Here is a 22,303-nt window from a genome sequence, read left to right on the forward strand (position 1 = left end):
TGTACGCGGACTGTTCCTGTCTTGCTTCTCGATCGAGTATCACTACTCCTAATACATCCCCATCCAACATTTGATGCAGAGGCGGGGAGGAGGGAAGCTAGGTGCGCTGGCTTTCCTCCATGAATGACCCATCCGGCCGTCTTACCAGGTCGGCTCTTCGTCTAAATGAATTTGATGGCCACGTAGTTTACAGCTCTAGCGCAGTCATCAAGACGCCGATGCCATTTCTCGCTGCCCCCTTCCAGTTCACCTCGCAAGCCTTTCCATCTTGGACGCCACCAAGATGGCACTTCATATTATTTACATGCCTTCTTCGTAGCGGGAAGACCCCTCGATCGCTTCTCTTATCGTTCTCTCCGATTCATCGGCTGCTCCTCCATCACGGGCGGCTTCTCCGCTAAGCATAACACTTTGCTTTCCGCAACAACCTTCTTTATTGCTGCAACTACAGTGCTGATGGCCACAAATGGTTGCTAGTAATTCCCGTCAACTGCGCTCGCCATTTTATGGATATTTTCACGCTGACCCACAGTGCGGTTATTCGCGAGTGTTCAAGACGTACCATCGGCTACGCTCACTATACTATTGGAAGGGCATGTAAAACTTCTTCCTCAAATAAAATCGCTCATGCGGCGCCTGTCAACGTCGCAAGTCCTCTCCTCATGGTTCTGTTGGGGCCTTACAGCCGTTACCTTGCCCATCACGGCCCTTTGATTGTGTCTTTATTGATTAATACGGACCGCCTCCGTACACTGAACCAGAAACCGTCGGTCCATCGGTGCAGTCGACCACCTGACGCTATACTCAGAAGCCGCTGCCTTTCCCTCTGATAAGGCGTCAGATATAGCCTCATTCATTTGCAGCAGTTTGTCCTTCGCCACGGTACACCTCGTGAACTACTCAGGACAGAGGACGCGTCTTTTTATCTCAACATGTGCCACATATTTAATCGAACCACCACGGCCATTCATTTCAAACCAGTAAATTCACCGAACGCTTTAACGTGCTCTTTGCGACATGCTTTCTAAATACGTCTCCTGCGACCACTTTGACTAGGATGTCCTTCTTCCATACGTGGCATACGCGTATATTACTGCTACACATTTTTACTACCAGTTTCTCTTCGTTCTATCTGTTTTACAACCATCACCCTTCTGCTCCACGAGGAACCATTCTTCCCGTACCGGCCAAACATATTTGAGTATACCCTTGCTTCTAAAGGCTGCCTGACACGCAAAAAATTGTCGCCAAATCGCGCGATCTTGCACCACAGAAACCCAATCCCACCAGAAATTCCGCCACGACAACCACCATAGGGCACCACAATTCTGCTCTGGCAGCCTTGTGTGGCTCTGGATTCGATTAGATACTCCTGGACTATCCTTAAACTTTTTTTCCAGTTATTACGGTCCCTATCGTGGCCTGGAGTGCATCTGTTCTGTCAGTTATGTTGTGGAACCCTCGACGCCCTCACGTGATCTCCACCAACGCGAGACTGTCCATGTCCAGTGTCTTAGGGAATACTACGACCTTGCCATCTTGCCTCTGCTGTAAGTCAGCAGGGTGGCTAGTCTTCTCCCCGGAGGCCCAGTAAAGATGAAGATGTATATGAAAAGATAACTCAGAGCGCTTGACCTTGCTCTATGCGCACTTTTCCTGCCGTGAGCCTCCGAGTCTTAGTACATCTAATAAACCCAAACCCTACTATATAAGTTGGAAGAGCACCGGACGCGATATTCGGAGGTCATGGGTTCGGTTCCCACCATCGGCACGTTGTTTTTTCTTCTACTTTGTGTTTAATTATCTTTCCCCTAAACAGATTACATTACTAATTTCTGTGATTATCTAAGCAAACATTAAAAAAAGACATAAAAGTACCATCCCCAACGCTTTCCTTGGCCTCGCCGACTGTTGGCTTCTTTCCTTCATGCATTATAACGAGCACCCTCATTTCCCCTTAATTGATCTGCTTGTAGCTTACGGGGGTCTCGGTTCCGGCAGTCTTGAAGCCATAGGTAGCGTAACAGGGTTCTAGCACAGCTTTCGCCCTCGCTCTTGATCACGTTCTACGTGACGCTGGCGGTAACACAGGACGTTATACGTCCGCCGCTATGGCTGAGGGTGGCGCTGGTGAACACTCTCAAGGTTCGTATACAGACAACATAAATACCCAAGCAAGTAGCAGGGGGGACAGCGGCCGATGTAGCTCAGTTGGAAGAGCACCGGACGCGATATTCGGAGGTCGTGGCTTCGGTTCCCACCAACGGCACGTTGTTTTTTTTACTACTTTGTGTTTAATTATCTTTCCCCTAAACAGATTACATTACTAATTTCTGTGATTATCTAAGCAAACACTAAAAAAAGACATAAAAGTACCATCCCCAACGCTTTCCTTGGCCTCGCCGACTGTTGGCTTCTTTCCTTCATATATATATATATATATATATATATATATATATATATATATATATATATATATATATATATATATATATATATATATATATATATATATATATATATATATATATATATATATATATATATAAGAAGTACGTCGAGGACGGCGTCGAGGTCGGCAGGGAAGCTGGCCAATCAAAACCAACACAATCTGCGCGATGGCAATTCCACACTTCTTCGTCAGCGTTCAGCGAAGGGGCCCATTTTCTTCTTCACAATGCCTCCCATGAAAAAAGGAGCCATCCTGGTGACTTAAGGGGACGAATATACTATGGGATCGTAGAACGGCTTAAGGCGCTTCACATGAACAGTTTCACGGCCACGGCGTCGCAAATCGGAAGCTGGCGTAAGCGGCTCAACAATATAGTTCACCGGTGAAGTGCGCTCGACGATGCGGTAGGGCCCATGATACTTGTATATGAGTTTTGTTGAGAGGCCGGGGCTGCCGGATGGAACCCAGAACCATACGAGCGAGCCAGGCTCGAAGTGTGGTGTATTATTCTGATTGGTGTCATGTTGATGTTTTTGGCGCCACTGAGAGTCGGTTTTGAATGTCCGTGCAATCTGGCAGCATTCTTCTGCGTGCTGTCCAGCTTCGGTCACTGTGGTACATTCTGATGCGTCAAGGTTGTAGGGGAGGGCAGCATTAAGGGGCACAGATAGATGCCGAACGTAAAGCAAAAAGAACGGAGAGAAACCCGTGCTGGATTGCGTAGCAGTGTTGTACGCGTAGGTGATATAAGGAAGTACAATGTCCCAGTTTATGTGGTTGGATCCGACGTACTTCGCGAGCATGTCACCGAGGGTGCGATTAAATCGTTCAGTAAGGCCGTTTGTTTGCGGGTGGTAGGCGGTGCAAGTGCACTGAATGATTTCGCACTGAGCGAGCAGGGCTTTAACGACGTCAGATAAGAAAACACGGCCTCTGTCGCTGAGCAATTCACGATGAGCACCGTGAGGGAGAATCATCATCATCATCAGCCTGACTATACCCACTGCAGGGCGAAGGCCTCTCCCATATTTCTCTACTTAACCCGGTTCTGTGCTAGCTGCATCCACTTGACCCCAGCGAACTTCTTAATCTCATCCACCCACCTAACTTTCTGCCGCCCCCTGCTACGCTTTCCTTCCCTTGGAATCCAGTTTGTTACCCTAAGCGACCATCGGTTATCCTCTCTTCGCACTACATGTCCTGCCCATGTCCATTTCTTCTTAATTTCCACTAGAATGTCGGTAACTTGAGTTATTCCTCGGACCCACTCTGCACGCTTCCTATCTCTTAATGTTACCCCTACCATTTTTCGTTCCATAACCCTCTGCGTTGTCCTCAACTTAAGTAGAACTCTCTTGGTTAGCCTCCACGTTTCAGCGCCATAGGTGAGTACAGGTAAGATGCAACTGTTATATACTTTCCTCTTAAGCGATACCGGTAAGCTGCTAGACATAATCTGCGAGTGCTTGCCAAATGCGCTCCATCCCAATCTTATTCTTCTTGTTATTTCCTTTTCATGGTCCGGATCTGCGGTTACTACCTGTCCTAAGTAGACATATTCGCCTACTACTTCCAGTACTTCGCTACCTAATGTAAACTGCTGTTCCTTCCCGAAGCCTGACGGAGAATGAAGTTCTTCAATAAGAAACCGGCCACATCTCGGGCTATTGCAGCTGGGAGCGCAGCCGTTTCGGCATATCGCGTCAGGTGGTCGACGGCAACAATGACCCAGCGATTGCCACCAGCTTTGTATGGAAGATGGCCGTAGAGGTCAATTCCAATGCGCTCGAAGGGTCTAATCGGGCATGTGAGAGGCTGTAACTCACCAGCCGAATGGTGAGAGGTAGGTTTGCGGTGTTGGCAAGTCAACCACGATCGGACGTACCTTAGAACCGAGTTGTACATACCGCGCCAATAGTAGCGAAGATGAATTTGAGTGTACGTCTTGAAACCTCCGGCGTGACCGAACTGCGGATCGGCGTGCAAAGCTGTACATATTTGAGTCCGTAGATGGCGCGGAATCACGAGGAGCCATTTCTGTCCACTTCAATGATAGTGCGCCGGTAAAGGAGGTCATCCCGAATCTCATAGTAGGACTCTTGACGGCGAATGGCGCGTGAAGGGGTAATCGATGAATTGTTGGAAAGGTAGTTAATAAGGGATGCGATCCACGGATCCTTTCGTAGTTCGGAGGGCATGTCACTGATGTTGAGCGAAGATGCCACTGAGTTCAAGACGGAGAGGCTGGCAAAGTCGGCTGGCAGCAGTGAACGAGACAAAGCGTCGGCATCTGCGTGCTTGCGACCAGATCGGTAAATCACATGGATATCATTTTCTTGTAGACGACGAGCCCACCGTGCCAAGCGGCCGGAGGGGTCCTTGAGCGATGCAAGCCAGCAGAGGGCATGATGGTCCGTGACTACATCAAACGAACGGCCATAAAGGTGAGGGCGAAACTTCGTGAGGACCCAGACGATGGCAGAGCACTCCTTTTCTGTTAGAGTAGTTTGATTCGGCTTTTGGGAGAGCACGGCTGGCGTGAGCAACTACGTATTCACCGAAGCCGGAGGGGCGCTGAGCAAGCACAACGCCGATGCCGACACCACTGGCATCTGCATGCACTTCGTTGGTCGCGTCAGGGTCAAAATGGCGCAGGATGGGCGGGGCCGTGAGGAGGCGGCGCAATGTGTCGTAGGCGTCGTCGCATGCTGTTGACGACAGCGAAATATTTGAGGTATCGCTGAGCAGCTGAGTTAGCGGTGCGACAATGGAAGCAAAGTTCCGGATAAAATGGCGAAAGTATGAGCACAGGCCCAAAAAACCTATTAATTGCTTGATTGTAGTAGGCTTCGGAAACTCAGTCACAGCTCAAAGTTTGGCGGGATCAGGACGTATACCCTCCTTGGACACAACGTGGCCTAAAATGGTCAGCTCACGAGCAGCGAAAAGACACTTCTTCAAGTTGAGCTGCAGGCTGGCGTTCGCAGTACATGTGAAGACCTGTTTCAGGCGAGAGAGGTGGGTTGCAAAGTCCGGCGAGAAAACTACGATGTCATCAAGGTAACACACGCACGTCTTCCGCTTCAGGCCACGCAGTATAGTATCTATCATAGCAGGGGCATTACAGAGAGCGAAAGGCATGACGGTAAATTCAGAGGCCATCGGGAGTGACAAATGCGGTTTTAGGGCGATCTTCAGCAGCCATGGGCACCTGCCAGTGGCCGGATCGTAAATCGTGCGAAGAAAATAGTTAAGCACCTTGTAAACAGTCTAATGCATCATCTATACGCGGAAGGGGGTAGACGTTTTTCCTCGTGATCTTGTTTAGGCGACGGCAGTCGACGCAGAAGCGTATAGAACCATCTTTCTTCCTCACCGGGACAACAGTGGAGGACCACAGAGTGTTATACGGCCCAATCACGACATTCTGAAGCATAGTATGAACTTGGGCTTCAATAACTCGGCGCTCGGTTGCAGACACTCGATAGGGGCGCTGGCGCAGAGGAGCATGGAAACCGGCGTCAATGTGGTGGGCAACACTTGATGTGCGGCTCACAGCAGGCTGATGAGAGTCGAATGAAGAACGGAACTGATGAAGCAGTGCGAGAAGTTCAGAGCGTTGAGGTTTAGGAAGACTGGCATCGATGGAGCGGAGGAAAACGTCGGCAGAAGACTGGTCCAGCGCAAGAACAGGAGGTGTAAGTGCAGCCATGTCAGCGGGCTGTGAAGCGGGTGTTGCGTCACCAGGGAGAGTAGAATCAATGAGCTGGATGGTGCCGAGGCATTCACCGCGACGCAGGGATACGGGAAAGGAGAACGGATTAGAAATCCAGAGCGCGGTGAGGCCAGCTGATTAGAAAGTACGGCATAAGGCAGGGGAAGGCTTTTGCGGTTTAGGAACAATGGCGATGGTGTGAAAAGGACATCGGTACTGCGAGAAAAAGCACGAACGGGGGGCACAAGAACGAAAGAGCACGCAGGGAGATCAATATCTTCGGCAACGACAACTTTGGAAAAAAGAACGTTCAGCGACGGCTCGCCAAGTGCAAACATCTCCAGTTCGGCACGAGCACAGTTTATCATCGCATTATGACCTGACAGGAAATCCCAGCCCAAGATAAGATCATGCGAGCAGGAAGGCAAAACGACAAACTCTATTGCGTACACAACTTCTTGAATGACGACTCGTGCTGTGCACACCGATATATGCTCTATAGGCTGGGCATTTGCCGCGCACAGCGAGAATCCTGAGATTGGTGTCACCACTTTGCTCAAGAATGACAGACTTGCAGCCATGGCAGAAACAGCAGCACCGGTGTCAACCAGAGCCAGTACGACAACGCCCTCAACAGAAACTTCAAGCAGATTGGCGGGAGATACGTGAGGCCTTTGACAGTTCACTTGTTGCGCAGTTCTACCTCAGGAACTGCACCATTCAGTTTTCCTCTGGCGCAAGATTGGAACGCCGTCCTAAAGGAGATAGAGCACGGCGACGCGGCGACATTGAGCGCCGGGGAGAAAAGGTGGCACGGTCATCTGCGACGAAACTTGCAGAAGGGCCGCCAGCCGCGTACTGATTTCGGGGCGGCTGCCAGGAGGCTCACATTCAGCGCGGTAGGAAATCATCGTTAGTGTGATTTCGGCAGTACCGGGAAATATGGCCAGCAAATCCGCAGGATTAACAGATGGACGGCTATCACTGGTGCGCCATGTATTGCGGCGCTGCGGACGAGGTGGAATAAAAGCCTGCGGCGCTTGAAGAAATTCCTGTACAGGCGTTGGAGGCGTAGCGTAGACCAAAGGGTAGACCAAAGGCGGTGGTCGGGCAGCGACGGTAGCGTACGTCAGCGGTGCGACAGGAGCGGGTGTCATTGGTGAAGCGACCGGAACGTCGGCATATGCGAGGGGCTGAACAGCTGGGGCAGGCTGAGGCATGGGCGCTGGCGTAGGGCAGACGGAAGGGCCTCTGCCATGCGGTCAGCGATGACCTGCCGAAGAGGCGCCAATATTTTGGCACAGCTCGCAGTTCATGGGCAGCAGTGATATCTGGCGAGCCACCTCCTCCCGGATGAAATCTTTCAGCTGCTGCACCAGCGTGCAGCTCCCAGATGCAGAGGAGAGACCAGAAAGTGATTCGACCGGCGCGGGAGGGGGTCGAGTGACGATGCGCTGCTTGCGCAACTCATCGTAGCATTGGCAAAGGTTGACAACTTGGGCAGCAGTTGTCAATTCGCGGGATGTTAACAGTTGAAATGCGTCATGTTCGATGCCCTTCAGGATCTGTTTTATCTTGTCTTTCTCGGACATCTGCGCGTTGACGCGACTGCACAGATGGACCTCATCTTCACTGTAGCTTGTAAATGTTTCGCCAGGGCGCTGCTGTCGCTCTTGCAGGCGTTGTTCGGCGCGGAGCTTTCGTACAGCATGACGACAAAAGACGGTTGTAAGATTGGTCTTGAATGAATCAGAAGTTGTGGTTACGATACCACAAGTTGGCGACACCGGTCAAATAAAAGGTGACATTTGTTAACTCTGTGGCGTCGTCCCACTTATTATATTAGCTCACTCGCTCGTACGAAGCGAGCCAGTCACCGCAGTCAGTGTCGCAGTCCCGTTGAAGAGCGCAGGGTCTCACTCGTGTAAGGAGCCAGAGCAGACAACCGGCGGGGTCATCGGGGGGGCCGGGGGATGTTCGTCGTCAGCCATACGAGTTACTGGGAGCGTGCGGGTGCGAAGTTCCAGCGTGAGGCAGGGATATCAGGTCACACCTTCACCAAATGCAGAAGTACGTCGAGGATTGCGTCGAGGTCGGCGGGAAAGCTGGGCGATCAAGACCAACATAATCTGCGTGATGGCAATTCCACACTTCTTCCTCTTCGTCAGCGTTCAGCGAAGGGGCTGATCTTCTGCTTCACAATATATATATATATATATATATATATATATATATATATATATATATATATATATATAAGGCAAATGAGGGGCTCGTAATTAAAGCATTTAAAGGAGTGAACAGTCTCGGAATGTAAGGCAAACGTTCTTTTTTATTATTTATACTGTAGAAATTTAGAGGAATGTTGTCTTATGTTGATTATTGGAATAAAGAGCATTAAATGCGAAGCAGAAGGAAACATTTGGCTGAAGGTGTAGCTTGGTGATTGCGAAAGCAATACTGTAGCTGCGCTTAGTTCAGCTGGTAGTGTTCCTGGTGGTGGTGCATGTGATTGGACTTGTGGTTATGCAGTGATCGGACGTGGGGTTATGCAGTTTTCTTCGGCTTTCATTTTCCCCGTCCCAAAACGCACGTTCCTTATCGAGTCGCTCCTGTCGCTGTTCTGGCGTTTCTTGGGCCCGTCTCTGCCATTTAGTCGTGTTCCGGCGTTCGGTCCTCGCGAGAGATAGGCTACTCATTGCAGTATCGCTATCCATGGCGTTTAGCATACTGATAAAGTCAGGACACTCGTCGATAGATTCTTCCGTAGATTCTGCTGTCGAGGTTGCACGTTGAACTAGAGATACGCTGCTTCCTTCTGTATCGTCATCCATGGTGTTGAGCCTACTCATAAGAGTAACTTCCGTATAGGGTTGTCGCTGAGCTAGAGATACGCTGCTCGCTTCTGTATTGTCATCCATGCCGTTAAGCATACTCATAAACGTAACTCCCGTAGAGGCTGCACCTTGTCTCCGAGCGGCATACTGGCCACGCTGCTTAGAAAGTCTCTGTTCACGCTCTTGTTTGGTCTCCGTAGCTTGCCGTTCTCTTCTCTTTGCATTCGGCCGAGCGGCTTTCATGGTAGGCGGCATCGCAACGTCTGGCTGGCGGCGCGCCGCGTGCCAGGTTTTACAGCAGATGGCGTGACGTCACACCGCTAGGCGCGCCGCGCGCGGCGGGCGCAAGAATTAGGCAGCAGCCACCACGCGCGGCCTCGCCTCGCGACGGCACACATTGGGCCCCTGGTTTTCGCGCAGGTGGTATGACGTCATAGCAGAGGTAAAGCAAAAGGTCAATGGTAGCTACCGCGGCCTCGCCACGCGAAGAGCTGAAAGTGAAAGTAGTAGTGCTTTCGCAATGAAACAACGCGCCGATGGTGGGGGTCGAACCCACGACCTCCGAATGTCGCGTTCAGTGCTCTTCCAGCTAAGCTACATCGACGGCTGTCCCCCTTCCGCTTGCTTGAGTATATATGTTCACTAACCCATTTAAACATGTGAGCGTGCACCAGCGCCATCCTGATAGCTAGCGGCGGATGTGAAACATCCCGTTATACCGCGAGCGGCACGTAGCACGTGATCATTAGGTAGGTCGGCAGCTGGGCTACAGCTCTCTTACGGTACCATTGCGACCTCCAGACTGCCAGAACCGAGACCCTCGCAAGCTATTAAGCCGACAATTGAAAGGCAAATGAGGGGCTCGTTAATAAGACATTTAAGGAAGCGAACAGTCTCGGAGTACAAGGCAAACGTTCTTTGTTTATTATTATTTATACGGTTGACATTTGCAGGAATGTTGTCTTATGTTGATTATTAGAATAAAAAGCAAGACATGCGGAGCGGAAGGAAAACAACACGCCGACGGTGGGAGTCGAACCCACGACCTCCGAATGTAGCGTTCAGTGCACTTCCAACTAAGCTACATCGACGGCTTTCCCCCCTTCCGCTTGCTTTTGTATACATGTTCACTAACCGGTTTAAACATGTGAACGTGCACCAGCGCCATCCTCATCCCTAGCGGCGGATGTGAAACAACCTGTTATACCGCGAGTGTCACGCAGCACGTCATCATTAGGTAGGGCGGAAGATTTTCAGTATAATAGTCATCATCATAACTAGCCACATCGTATATATATATATATATATATATATATATATATATATATATATATATATATATATATATATATATATATATATATATATATATATATATATATATATATATATATATATATATTTATTTATCAATGGCAGCTGCCCATAATAATTATGATAATCATAAAAATGATAATGATTGTCTACCATAGTTACTGCCCGTATGCATTATATTATAGTTGGTGATTGCAGTAATGATCTTTGGTAAAAATTACCAGTCTGCGCTGAAGTCCGTTTAGGAACAGAAATAGCGAAAGTTCATAAACTATACTTACCAAGATTGTCATCGCCACTATATTCATTATTACTATAACTGACCACAATCATTATTCCGAATAATAATGCTTGCATCATAAAAATCACCAATTATCACTATCAACATTATAAGTACCACCAACAACTATTGGTAATGCCACCATAACTATAACTCTTAGCAGCCCTATGAGTATTACTATCACAACTACCACTACCACATTACCACTAATATTACTATTCTGCCTATGGTAACAACTTACACTGTAACATTTTGGTAATTATCATTATCATTGTTACTTTTACTACCACTATTACAACCTCCTCTATCACTACTAATGCTATCCTTAAATATGGCATCAACACAAGCTATCCATATCGCCTAGTAAGTGCAGTTATCATTATATTTTTAATATTACTGGTATTATCAGTAGCTCTAATCACCTATATATGAAGTGTATATGTTACTATACTTGTTTAACCACCTTCCTTTAAGACTTTACGATTATTCACTGTTCATATGGACATATCTGTGGTATTTACAGATGAAGATGACAGCAGGGATGAGGGTGTAGTTAGCGATACTGATAATCACTACAGTAGCGATCACAATGTGGTTAGTGATACTGTTGATGATTATGGCGATGACGATGTGGCTAGTTATGGTGATGACTATTATACTGACAATGACTTTGGGTTAGTTTGGTTTGTGGCTTTTAACATCCCAAAGCGACTCAGGCGATGAGAGACGCCGTAGTGGAGGCCTACGAAAATGTTAACCACCATGGGGTTAATTAACATGCACTGACATCGCACAGTCCACGGACGCATTGCTTTCCGGCGGCATCGAAAAGCGGACGCCAAAGACGGGATTCAATCCCGCTTCCTTGGGAACAGTAGTCGAGTGCCGTAACCACTGCGCCACACCGGCGTGGTACAATGACCTTAGTTTAATTAGTGATATTGATGATGATAATTGTTGATAGTAGTGATAGTGATGGCGATAATTGCTGTGAGTAAAGATTGTAATTATGACAATGAGAGTTAGTGACAGTTAATACGATGGCAGTGATAAAACATCAATTTGAGTACCCTTCTGAGTACCCTTCTGTTCACACAGCACACCCTGCCTCTACCAACGAAATACCGCAGCAACAGTTCAGAAGCCCTGCTTTTTCGAGGCATCCTAATCAGTGTAACGACCTCCGCCCACGAAGACCTAGGCGACCATCCAAGTTTACAGATCAGCGCGACCTTAGTTCTTATCGACACTCTGACATCGAGTACTTTCAGGGCCAACCTTCTCTTCGCCCTGCTCCCATCTGGCACCGGTGCCGTATCCCGGGCCATATCTCACGAAAATGCCGCCGTCGTCCGACAACACGGTATGACCAACCACAGCGATCAAAGGGATTACAGTAATCACCCAATTGATTCCCATCGATACTGGTCACCTCCTCCTCACGGCCAGTTTCAGCCCGGTTGCGTGCGCAGCCACTCCCCAGCTTCCTATTTCGGGCCCGCGTCGCCGTCTCCGCGGCGTCGCTCCCAGTCCCCACCTGCGGAAAACTAGGCGCCGCGGCCGATGGAGGTGAAGCCGCCGTAGAACGATCGCTGCTCGCGTAAATACCTCCTGCTATGACTATGCTGAAAAATAGGATCTGTGTGTCAGCGGACGGTATTTTCACAATGGCGTTAGTACACAAGGGTGCAACCATTTCGAATATGACCTTATCGTTTTAAAGCTTGCTGGGACCGAAAGTAACGTTTTCTTGGAACGGAAATGCTAACTTCCATACCGTTAGTGACTATTTGCTGTACCCTGTTGGAGTATGTAGCGCCAAGGTATGTCTTGGAGGAACCAGGTTTCCAGCATAATTCGTCGTACTGCCTCACTCTACACATGATGTAATTCTTGGTATCGATTTTCTTCGCTTGTGTGGCGCAACCGTAACCGCCGCATGGGCGAAATCAGTGTTGAAGGGTGCCTTCTGCCTGAGTTCTTCGACGAACCTCTTGTTCGTGATGACTTGTTTTGCGTGTGCGACGATACCGTTGTGCCCCCGATGTGTGTGCAGTGCATTCCGGTTTCGTGTTCTCGTCGTGCGACCAAAGTATTTGATTCGACCGTGACGCCTAATTATTCGAACTGCGTGAAGACATCCCTTCTGGTTTCTCATTGTTTGGTGTCGATAACCCAGGTCCGCACGCGATTGTGGATCATAAACTGCTCCACACAGCCAGTACGTTTAGCAAATGGCGTGAAACTGGCGTCTTGTAGTGGTGACCGGTCCGTATCGGTGCCCTTGGTTACGATTCTACCAGAGCGGCATGTGGCAGCATCCCCAGTGAATGTTGAGCTGCGTGGTATGATTAGTCATTCCCTTAATGCCACAGACCGTGATGCTCCAGAAGATCGTTTATCGAAGTATTCATCAGTTTTCGATTTCTAATCGCCAAACACCGTATCGTGTGGCGCCATCCGAGCGCAAGGTAATGAATGATCAGTTTCGTGAACTGTTGAAGCAGGGCGCCATTTAAGAGTAGTGATGTCGATGGGCTGCTCCAATAATTCTTGTGAGAAAGAAAAACTGGGACTGTGTTCCCCGTTACTCACATACACATTCAACACTGCCAGCCATAAGACCACACGATACAGTCCGTTCTTCCTCCTGTGCGCCCGCTCTCCCCGACATACCATCGATTCTATCCTCTCATTTTCCACTGACGACGACCCGTGTTTAACAGAACCTCTCTGCCTGGCTGAAGAAGCGCGGCGGATAGCCCGATTGCGGACTTTGTCATCGCAAGACAGATCAAAAGATCGCTATGACGATCATCATTGCCAGATCACCTACCTCCCCGGTGACCTAGTCTGGCTTTGGAAACCTATCAGGAAGCGCGGCTTACACCAGAAAATGCTGGCACGCTACAACGGCCCATGTGTAATTTTAGAGCGACTCGGCGAACTAAACTACCGGATTGCACGCCTTACGGCCAGTGGACGACGTTTGGTGAACACTGAGGTTACGCATGTCGCCCGCCTGAAGAAGTGTCACAATCGTGACAACATCTGACTCGCCCGGAGAGCTTTGTTTGGGAAAGGAGGGGTAAATGTTGCAGACTAGATGGATGAAGAAGAGGAGCTGAGAGTGTAGGAGGACGAAGAAATGTGTGGTAGCGGAGTTGCTGTCTGGCTCGGGTGTACTGTTGTTCGGTCGCAGTAGCGTTGCCTTACGTCGTGACATCAAGAGTGCTACAATATATTCCTCGCGATTCTGCCGTGCATGTCCTCATACATGCATGAGTATTGCTTACAAATGTTTCTATGCTCACAAATTGATTGCATGTGGCGATGTAGAAGCAAACCTGGGACCTTCATTGAGCACATGTTACAGTTTTTGCTGGAGAGGCAGCATGCCTTTACCAAAGAAATTGCCTCCTTAAATGGTTGTCTTTAAATTACTGAAAAGGCAAATAATTATGTTTATTGTTGGAAAAGAATAGAGCAGTTGATAAAAAAATAGTAAAAGGCATGCAAACAAAGTCTACTGCAACCGACGCTGTGACTACATGTGAATCTAGGATCCAAAATACCGTTAAGTGCAGGCATTCAATAATACTTGACTTCGAAGACCGCAGCCAACAGTCTAAGTGTGTCATCTTCGGAATTCTGACATGCCTAATTAATTAGAGCCCCTTCTAATGCCGGTGTTATTAAAGAAGTGTTTGAACAACAACTGGGAGTAAGTTGTTCATCAGTAGCTCGGGTACATCTCCTGGGAAAGGCTGTTGCGTAGAGACCAATAATTGTGCACTTCCAAGAATTTACGCAGAATCAAGCAATCCTTCATAATGCTCAATTTTTGAAGGGAAATCGCATTTTTTTTCAGTACGGCTACTGCACTGACATGCTCCTCAAGCGAAGGTTGCTCGGAGCAGCGCGAAAGCAGATAAAGAGAGAAGCAAAAATGTTCCACTGGTGAAGGATAAGCTGCATATTGTTGCGTGGTAGCAAACAAAGAAACGGCACAACATGATGACAGGATGAACGATGGTTTATTGTCTGGCCTAGCGCGAGGGCTCCTATCCACCTCACTGCCGATCTTATTCTTAACACTTCCCGGGGCCACCGAGCGATTGTCCCGATAGTTTCGTTGAAGTCGATGGTGACATTATGGTGTAGATGTTCAAGAAAGGATAGAAGATAATGATGCGCTTGCCACCACGATGACGATGAACACGATGATGCTTGGGTGATCTACCTCCCCTGGAGTTGTGCAACCATCCGTTACAGAGTCCATGGAACCGATGGCTCGAGATCGCGACAAGCTGCTGGGCGGGGGTTGCGTGTAGATTTCCGGTTTCTTTGGGTCCTTCTGGCCATTCGGGTCCTTCGTTTCGGGTCTGGTTGGTCTGTCTGTTCTCCTTCTTTTCCGATCCGGGCTGGGGGCTGGGCGGTGGTAGTTGGTCGGGTCTGGGCAGGAAGGGCTGGGGCGAAGCTGCTCGGCGATGTCCCGGAGCCCTCGTGCGACGGTGCCGGCTTAGAGGTGGAATCGATGCTCCACGCCGAAGATGGAGATGACATACGCCGCACCTCCAACCAAAATGTTAAATGGTGGCGAGCAAAGAAACGGCACAATATGGTGACAGGATGAATGATGATTTAATGTCTAGCCTAGCGTGAGGGCTCCTCTCGCGCCACTGACGATCTTCGTAACAATATTCACGACCACGATGAACGCGATGATGCTTGGGTGATCCGCCTCCCATGGAGCTGTTCAACCATTTGCCACCAGAGTCCATGGAACCGATGGCTCGAAGTCGTGACGAGCTGCTGGGAGGGGTTTCGTGTAGATGTCCGGTTCCTTTGGGTCCTTCTAGCCTTTCGGGTCCTTCGTTTCGGGTCTGGTTAGTCTGTCTGTTCTCCTTGTTTTCCGATCCGGGCTGGGGGCTGGGCGGTGGTAGTTGGTGGGGTCTGGGCAGGAAGGGCTAGGGCGAAGCTGCTCGGCGATGTCCCAGGGCCCTCGGTCGATTGTCCCGGTTTATAGATGGCATCGATGCTCCAAGGCGAAGATGGGGATGATATACGCCGCACCTCCATCCATAATGTTACGTGGTGGCAAGCAAAGAAACGGCACATGGTGACAGGATGAACGATGATTTAATGTCTGGCGTAGCCTGAGGGCTCGTGTCACGCCACTGCCGATCATCTTCGTAACAATATTCACGACCAGCTTCACACTTGGGACAAATTGAATACCCGTAAACCAGCGGAGAAAATGAACAGATCACCTCACCCAAACAAGCCATTAAAATATCATCAGCCCCGCTTGCTCTTTAAATTCAAGAAGAATTGTAAACAAAACTGAGGAACTAGAAGGTATTCTGCTCTGCATATCCCGCATGTTTGTCTTATCTCCGAAACAATGTTAGATGGCGCAATTCGAAGCGACGAGATAGTACCACCCGGTTACCTTATGCTCAGATAGGATAAGAGTTCTCGCGATGGTGGGATAGAGGTAGGTACAAAATCTCGCGTTGACTTTCTTTTATCCGCTCGAATCAACATCATCATCATCAGCCTGACTATACCCACTGCAGGGCGAAGGCCTCTCCCAGATTTCTCCACTTAACCCGGTTCTGTGCTAGCTGCATCCACTTGACCCCCGCGAACTTCTTAGCCTCATCCGCCCACCTAACTTTCTGCCGCCCCTTACTACGCTTTCCTTCTCTTGGAATCCAGTTTGTTACCCTAAGCGAAAATCGGTTATCCGCTCTTTGCACTGCATGGCCTGCCCAAACCCATTTCTTCTTAATTTCCACTAGAATGTCGGTAACTTGAGTTATTTCTCTGACCCACTCTGCACGCTTCCTATCTCCTAATGTTACCCCGGCCATTTTTCGTTCCATAGCCCTCTGGGTTGTCCTCAACTTAAGTGGAACTCTCTTGGTTAGCCTCCATGTTTCAGCCCCATAGGTGAGTACAGGTAAGATGCAACTGTTGTATACTTTCCTCTTGAGCGATACCGGTAAGCTACTAAGCATAACCTGCGAGTGCTTGCCAAATGAGCTCCATCCCAACCTTATTCTTCTTGTTATTTCCTTTTCATGGTCCGGATCTGCGGTTACTACCTGTCCTAAGTAGACATAATCGCCTGCTACTTCCAGTACTTCGCTAAAATGATTGACCATCAAAGTTTGCTTTTAAATGTGACTGCTAATTTTTATTTCTTATGCGCTCTGTTTACCGTTATCAGGATTCTAATGATTCATACATATAAAAACTGCACGACTTTCTTTTAAAGCTACGGGAAAATGTAATCATTGCATTTTGCGTTATTCTCCTCACTATTATTTGGAATCAACTTTATTCTGCACACCCTGCTTCTTGCAACATGGTTTTAGACATGATGCTGACTCTGAGCCTCCAACAAGCTGTGACCGATTGTAACAGAGGAGGTAAAATATTTATTAGACCTTTTATTTATTCATGCTTTGTTCCAATAGGGAACGGTAATGGTTGAGCCAGGTATTTCTGACCACAATCTGATATCCTTCAGTGGGAACACGTCTTCTGTCTGAGCTGATACATCTTATAGTAATAAAACAGTTCGATACTTCAGCCAAGGAAATGAAGTTGAAGGAATTGATTACCTTAAAATGCACCTCCTTATAACCAGTGATGATGTTAATATTTATTGGCAGACGTTTTTTGAGGTCATGAAATTCTGTTTTATTACCTTAGTTCTTCTATAGCAGCTCAGGAAGCGGAGAAGAAATTCGTGGACCACCAGAGATGTTATTCACTGAACGTAAAATCAAGGAAATTAGTGAAAGGATAAAGTAACAACACAACTGTTCGCAGACCTAAAATGAAACTGATAATATATAGTGAAACTTGCTAGAGATGAATACAATAATCATAGCCTTGCAGATTTTACCTCAAGTGACCGGCATAAATCTGGTTGTATTTAAGAAAAACTAAACTTGAAATAGAAAAGATAGAAGGTAACTATATAATTTTATCCAATGCACATAAAATTAGGAGAGTTCAAATTTACTTTCAGAGTGTTTATTTACATCCTGATCAGTTCGAATCTAGCGGCAGGAAAAGAGGTTTGATCAACAATCTTGTAACTACCCAGGAGGGTGTTTTGGGAATACTGGTAAATGTTAACACCGGGCCCGTCCTAACCGTATTCCAAATCAAGTTTTGAGTCGTCATGCTGAGTACATGGCTGAATTTCCTACCATTTTTTGCGATAGCATTATTAAGAAGGAAGATACCCTCGGATTGGAAAAACGCGCGAGTAGTGTCAATTCACAAAAAGGAGACAGTTTACTTGTATCAAACTACCGTCCAGTATCAATCATGACCACTTATTAGAAAAACGTATCAGGGATTTTAGCGACTAAAACAGTGAAAGCGAAAGCCTTAGTGACGGATTCTGCTACGCAACTGGCACTAATTAGTAATAAATAATCAATATTTAGCTAAGTAATTCATTATATGCACATTTGATTTTTCATTCACTAGTTGATCAATGAATTACTTATTTAGTTGTTAATTTGTAAATAATTATATAGCTATTATTAGTAATTGATTATTCATTGGTATGTGGCCATATAAGGCACTCATTTGCGCATACTGCGAAGGTGCTCTGTGGTTTGTCGAGACCTCTACGACGTCATCCTGCGTCGGCCAATCAGAGCCGCCGAAAAAGCGGGACAATATTTTTTCCACTAGAGTATGAGCCATTAAACGCTTTCACCTTAATATTTAGAGCACTTTGTTGCAAGGTTTATTCATTACTTCACAATTTCGGGAGAGGTCTCTGTACTGTAACACAACTAGTGACTACAGTACATGAATTTTAGCAAATATTAGATATGTCTCGACAAGTCGATGTTTTGTTTTTAGACTATCACAAGGCTTTTGACAAGGCACAACATGAAGAGGTAGTAAAAACGTTAGCGTGTATAGGTCTCCGTTTTGGCATTAATCAATGGGTATGTTGTTATCAGAAATTATTGTTCTAGTGTTTGTCAAGTTGCAGCTGGTGTTCTGCAAGGATGTGTGCCCGGGCCACATTCCTTTTTACTCTATATCAATAATTTAGTAGATGTTTTCACAGAAGCTAATGGCACGTAGTGGTGGTAAGGTTGTAGGCACCAAATTAGGAGACAGGCATATTAGCATTAGAATTAATTCTTTATTAGGCTCACTTGCGTCCACAAAAGTTCTAAGCAACTGGCGGCGCCGATAAAAGCAAATGTGCTAGTCGGTCATAGAAAAAAGGATGCCCGTTTCACTCGTCAGCACTCAATTTAAAAGCGGCGTAGATTCGCGGACAGTTGCCAGTATAACCGGGAACATTGTAGAAATACAAGCGCGCGGGTGGAATCCTTCGCGATATGCGCTACTGCGCGTTAAGCTTCGCAGTAATGCGGCCGCACATAAAAATGTGTGCCATTCATGGTTTCCTTGTGTTTCGGTTGGCTTCGTCCTCAAGACACCAAATTAAAGCCGGCAGATCACTCGTAGGACTTATCGCAAACTTTATACTAGCGACGCCTAGCTCTTCAATCAGACCTCGACACAGTAACAGCATGGTGCTCTACTTAGCTTAAGCAACTTAACCTTTCTAAAACAAAATGTATGTGTTTTACTAACCGAATACCCAGATTTCAAACAGCGTATTCCTTAAACACTCCATTTGAGTTGGTAACATGGACGGTTGGGCGAGTTGGTACAATTGCATAGCGGGTGGAACAGCGCGAAAAGACGAAACACACAAGCGCTCGTTTGTTGTGCGTCTCTTCTTGTGTGTTTCGTCTTTTCGCGCTGTTCCACCAACTATGAGTTGGTAACCACGTATAAATATCTCGGTCTTCCCCTTCTTTCAAATCTAGGAACCTCCATATTAACTTTATTCTTGCATCCGGTAATCGGTCTTTAGGTCTCTTAAAACATACTCTAAAGCACGCTCCCTCCCACTTCCGATTACGTGCTAATACCACTCTTATTCGACCTAAAATTGAATATATTTCGGCTATATGGGACCCTCACCAAGCATACTTAATAAGTAAAATCGAATCAATACAGGATCGCGCAGTTCGATTTATCTTCTCTGATTATTCGCGTCATAGCAGCATCACAGCCTTGAAGAAACGCGCCGAACATCAGAATCTATGTCCTCGTCGTAAGCATGCAAGTTTATGCCTTTTTCACAAACTGGATCATCACTCGACGTTTCATAATGACTTTTTTTCTTCGCCTCCTTCCATTTTTGACCGCCGCGACCATCCATCTAAAGTTAAGCGCTTGTCATGTCGTACATCTAACTATGCAAATTCATTCATACCACGTACTACAACTGTCTGGAACGCTCTGCCTTCACATGTTGCTACCGTCACTGATGCGGACAAATTTTATAATCTAGTGGCTGGCACTACCTCTGCTTAAAATGTTTGTGTTCATTGTTAACTTACCAGTGCATTAGGTTGCTGTCTTGTATTTCTGGTAATGATAGTTCTCGTTTTATTTTCATGCCGTTAATTATGAGACATTGTATAACTTATATCTACGTTACTGTCTGCCGCTCTGTTCATGTTTTTTTTCCTCTTTTAAACTTCAATGTTTAAGTTAGTGTTTTTGCAAATATTCATATGCTTTTATCTGTTTTGTTGTTTTCTTGTAATTGTGGTTTATTTGTTTACCTTTGATTATATGCCTGCATCGCCCCGGTAATACCCTCGAACTGAGGTCCCTTAGGAGTATATTGTATAAATGAATAAAATGGTGGGGTTCGCCAGGACTGATCCTGGAGCTACGCAGCCGTACCTGGCTACCGCGATGCCAGATGATGCCAGCCAACCAACTGCTTCGCTCCCCGCAACCTGTCTCGGTGCGCTTCTTCAACAGGATCCCGTCATTTTCAATGGCACGGACGACCATACTCTGGCTGTCCTCTTACGAACGGGTGAGCGCTCACAACCGGTGGGACGACGGCATGGAGCTGACAAATGTCGTTTTCTACTTGACGGATGTGTGAACCTTTGGTTTGAAAACCACGAATCGAACTTCGTCACCTTGTCCCCGTTCAAGACATCTTTTATTGACATCTTCGGGGCCATAAGCAAACTTCGCGCTGAACAGCACCTCTCGCACCCAACAGCTCGGTGAAAGCTTCATCAGCGATATTGAAGACATTCTCGATCTATGCAAGTGCGTCAATGCATCAATGACAGAGACTGAGCGCATCAAGCGTGTGCTTAAGTGCACTGAGCTAGACACCTTCAACATGCTTGCAGCCAAATGCCCAACCTCTGTCAGCGAGATCATCAATATCTGCCAGAGTTATGACGAACTGCGCCGAGTGCGAGTCTCCACTCGGCTGTACTCAACACAGGTCATGACATCGACGTAACGAACGAAGTCAGCAATTCTCTCCTACTCCAGCTCCAACAGTTCGTCCGTGAGGAGGTCCCCGGCGGCTGTCACTGCTTCCGTCTGTTCCGAACCCGCCATCAAATTTGGCACCGACACTTCAACATCTGATCCGAGAGCAAGTGTCCGAGGCCATGCCGTCAGTTTGTCATCCGCCTACTGTTGCAGTCTCTGCAGTTGCAGCGCCTCCCGCTACAGCGCCTCCTGCTGCTGCGCATCTTATTACAGCGCCGCTTACTTACGCTGAAATAATCCGACAGCCACCGCCAATGTTTCCTCCTTTTATGTCTCCCCCTCGAGTCATCCCCACTCCTGCTGTTCACCCGAACCCCCCAAGTTTCCAACCATGGCGAATACCAGACAACATGTCAATTTGCTACGCCTGTGGCATCGCTGGACACGTAATGCGTCACTAAAGCTGCCGCGTCATGACCTCTTTTGGCGAAGCTGACCACCGAGAATACGCTTACGACCCGCCTCCACGGCATGTTACCAGAACCCCTACTTCCGAGCCCACCGACTCCAAATACCATTCATCTGTTCGTCGCCGATCTCCATCTCTGCGTCGCCGCTCGGTATCTCTCATGCACCGTCGTTGAACTCCGCCGCAGGAAAACTAGTGTTCGCAGCTCCGGACGCAAGGCCTGCGTTTTCAAAGAAGATCTAAGCCCTCAGTTTTCGCCGCCGAATTTGATAACTGTTTCCGTGGAGGGCATCAATGTCGTTGCCCTTGTTGACACCGGTGCTGCTGTGTCCGTGCTAAGTACAAAATTATGCCGCCACATGCGCGCAAGGGACAACACGCCGTTTTGCAATGTTTTGTTTTCTCATACTGCTTCACTTGTTTCACAAAGCAATAATAATGCGAGCCATAATTTACTTGCAGACCTAGAGCCTAAATGTTTATACATAGTACCAAGTGCAAAAAAAAAACACTGCACGCAATAACAACGAGGGCTATGGATGTGGTCAGTGTAACCGTTCTTGCAAATTCAGTGGCTATGTTGCCTTCCGTGGAATAGAGCGCGTTTGATATCTTGTATCGCAGTATAAAACAAAAATAGAGACTTAGGTCTTTCTCGGCTTACGTGAGGCAGTGTTTAGGCAGGACACATTTACAAATGTCTTCATCTGGTATGAAGCAGAAAGCTCTCCCAACTAGAATGATCAAACGTAATGAGGCTAGCACGTCGTCCCTGATATTTATAGTACTCCGAGTTTTTATTGTATGCGCAGCAATGCTATACTAACTGCAAATATGACAGTGAATGATT

General features: G+C 47.4%; 1 protein-coding gene across 1 annotated transcript in view; it reads left to right on the forward strand.

Moving 5' to 3' along the window:
• The window catches only part of LOC146188313 (uncharacterized), a 98,440-nt gene that overhangs the window by 25,574 nt on the left and 50,563 nt on the right, over positions 1–22,303 (forward strand). Inside the window, exon 3 of the mRNA XM_084605026.1 lies at positions 1,401–1,550. Within this exon, the coding sequence (XP_084461152.1) occupies positions 1,401–1,550 (150 nt within the window). The remainder of the gene's footprint in view (positions 1–1,400; positions 1,551–22,303) is intronic.

This window comes from Amblyomma maculatum, chromosome 5, assembly GCF_055883805.1.
Source record: "Amblyomma maculatum isolate TAMU_Amacu chromosome 5, ASM5588380v1, whole genome shotgun sequence".
NCBI classification, from domain to species: domain Eukaryota; kingdom Metazoa; phylum Arthropoda; class Arachnida; order Ixodida; family Ixodidae; genus Amblyomma; species Amblyomma maculatum.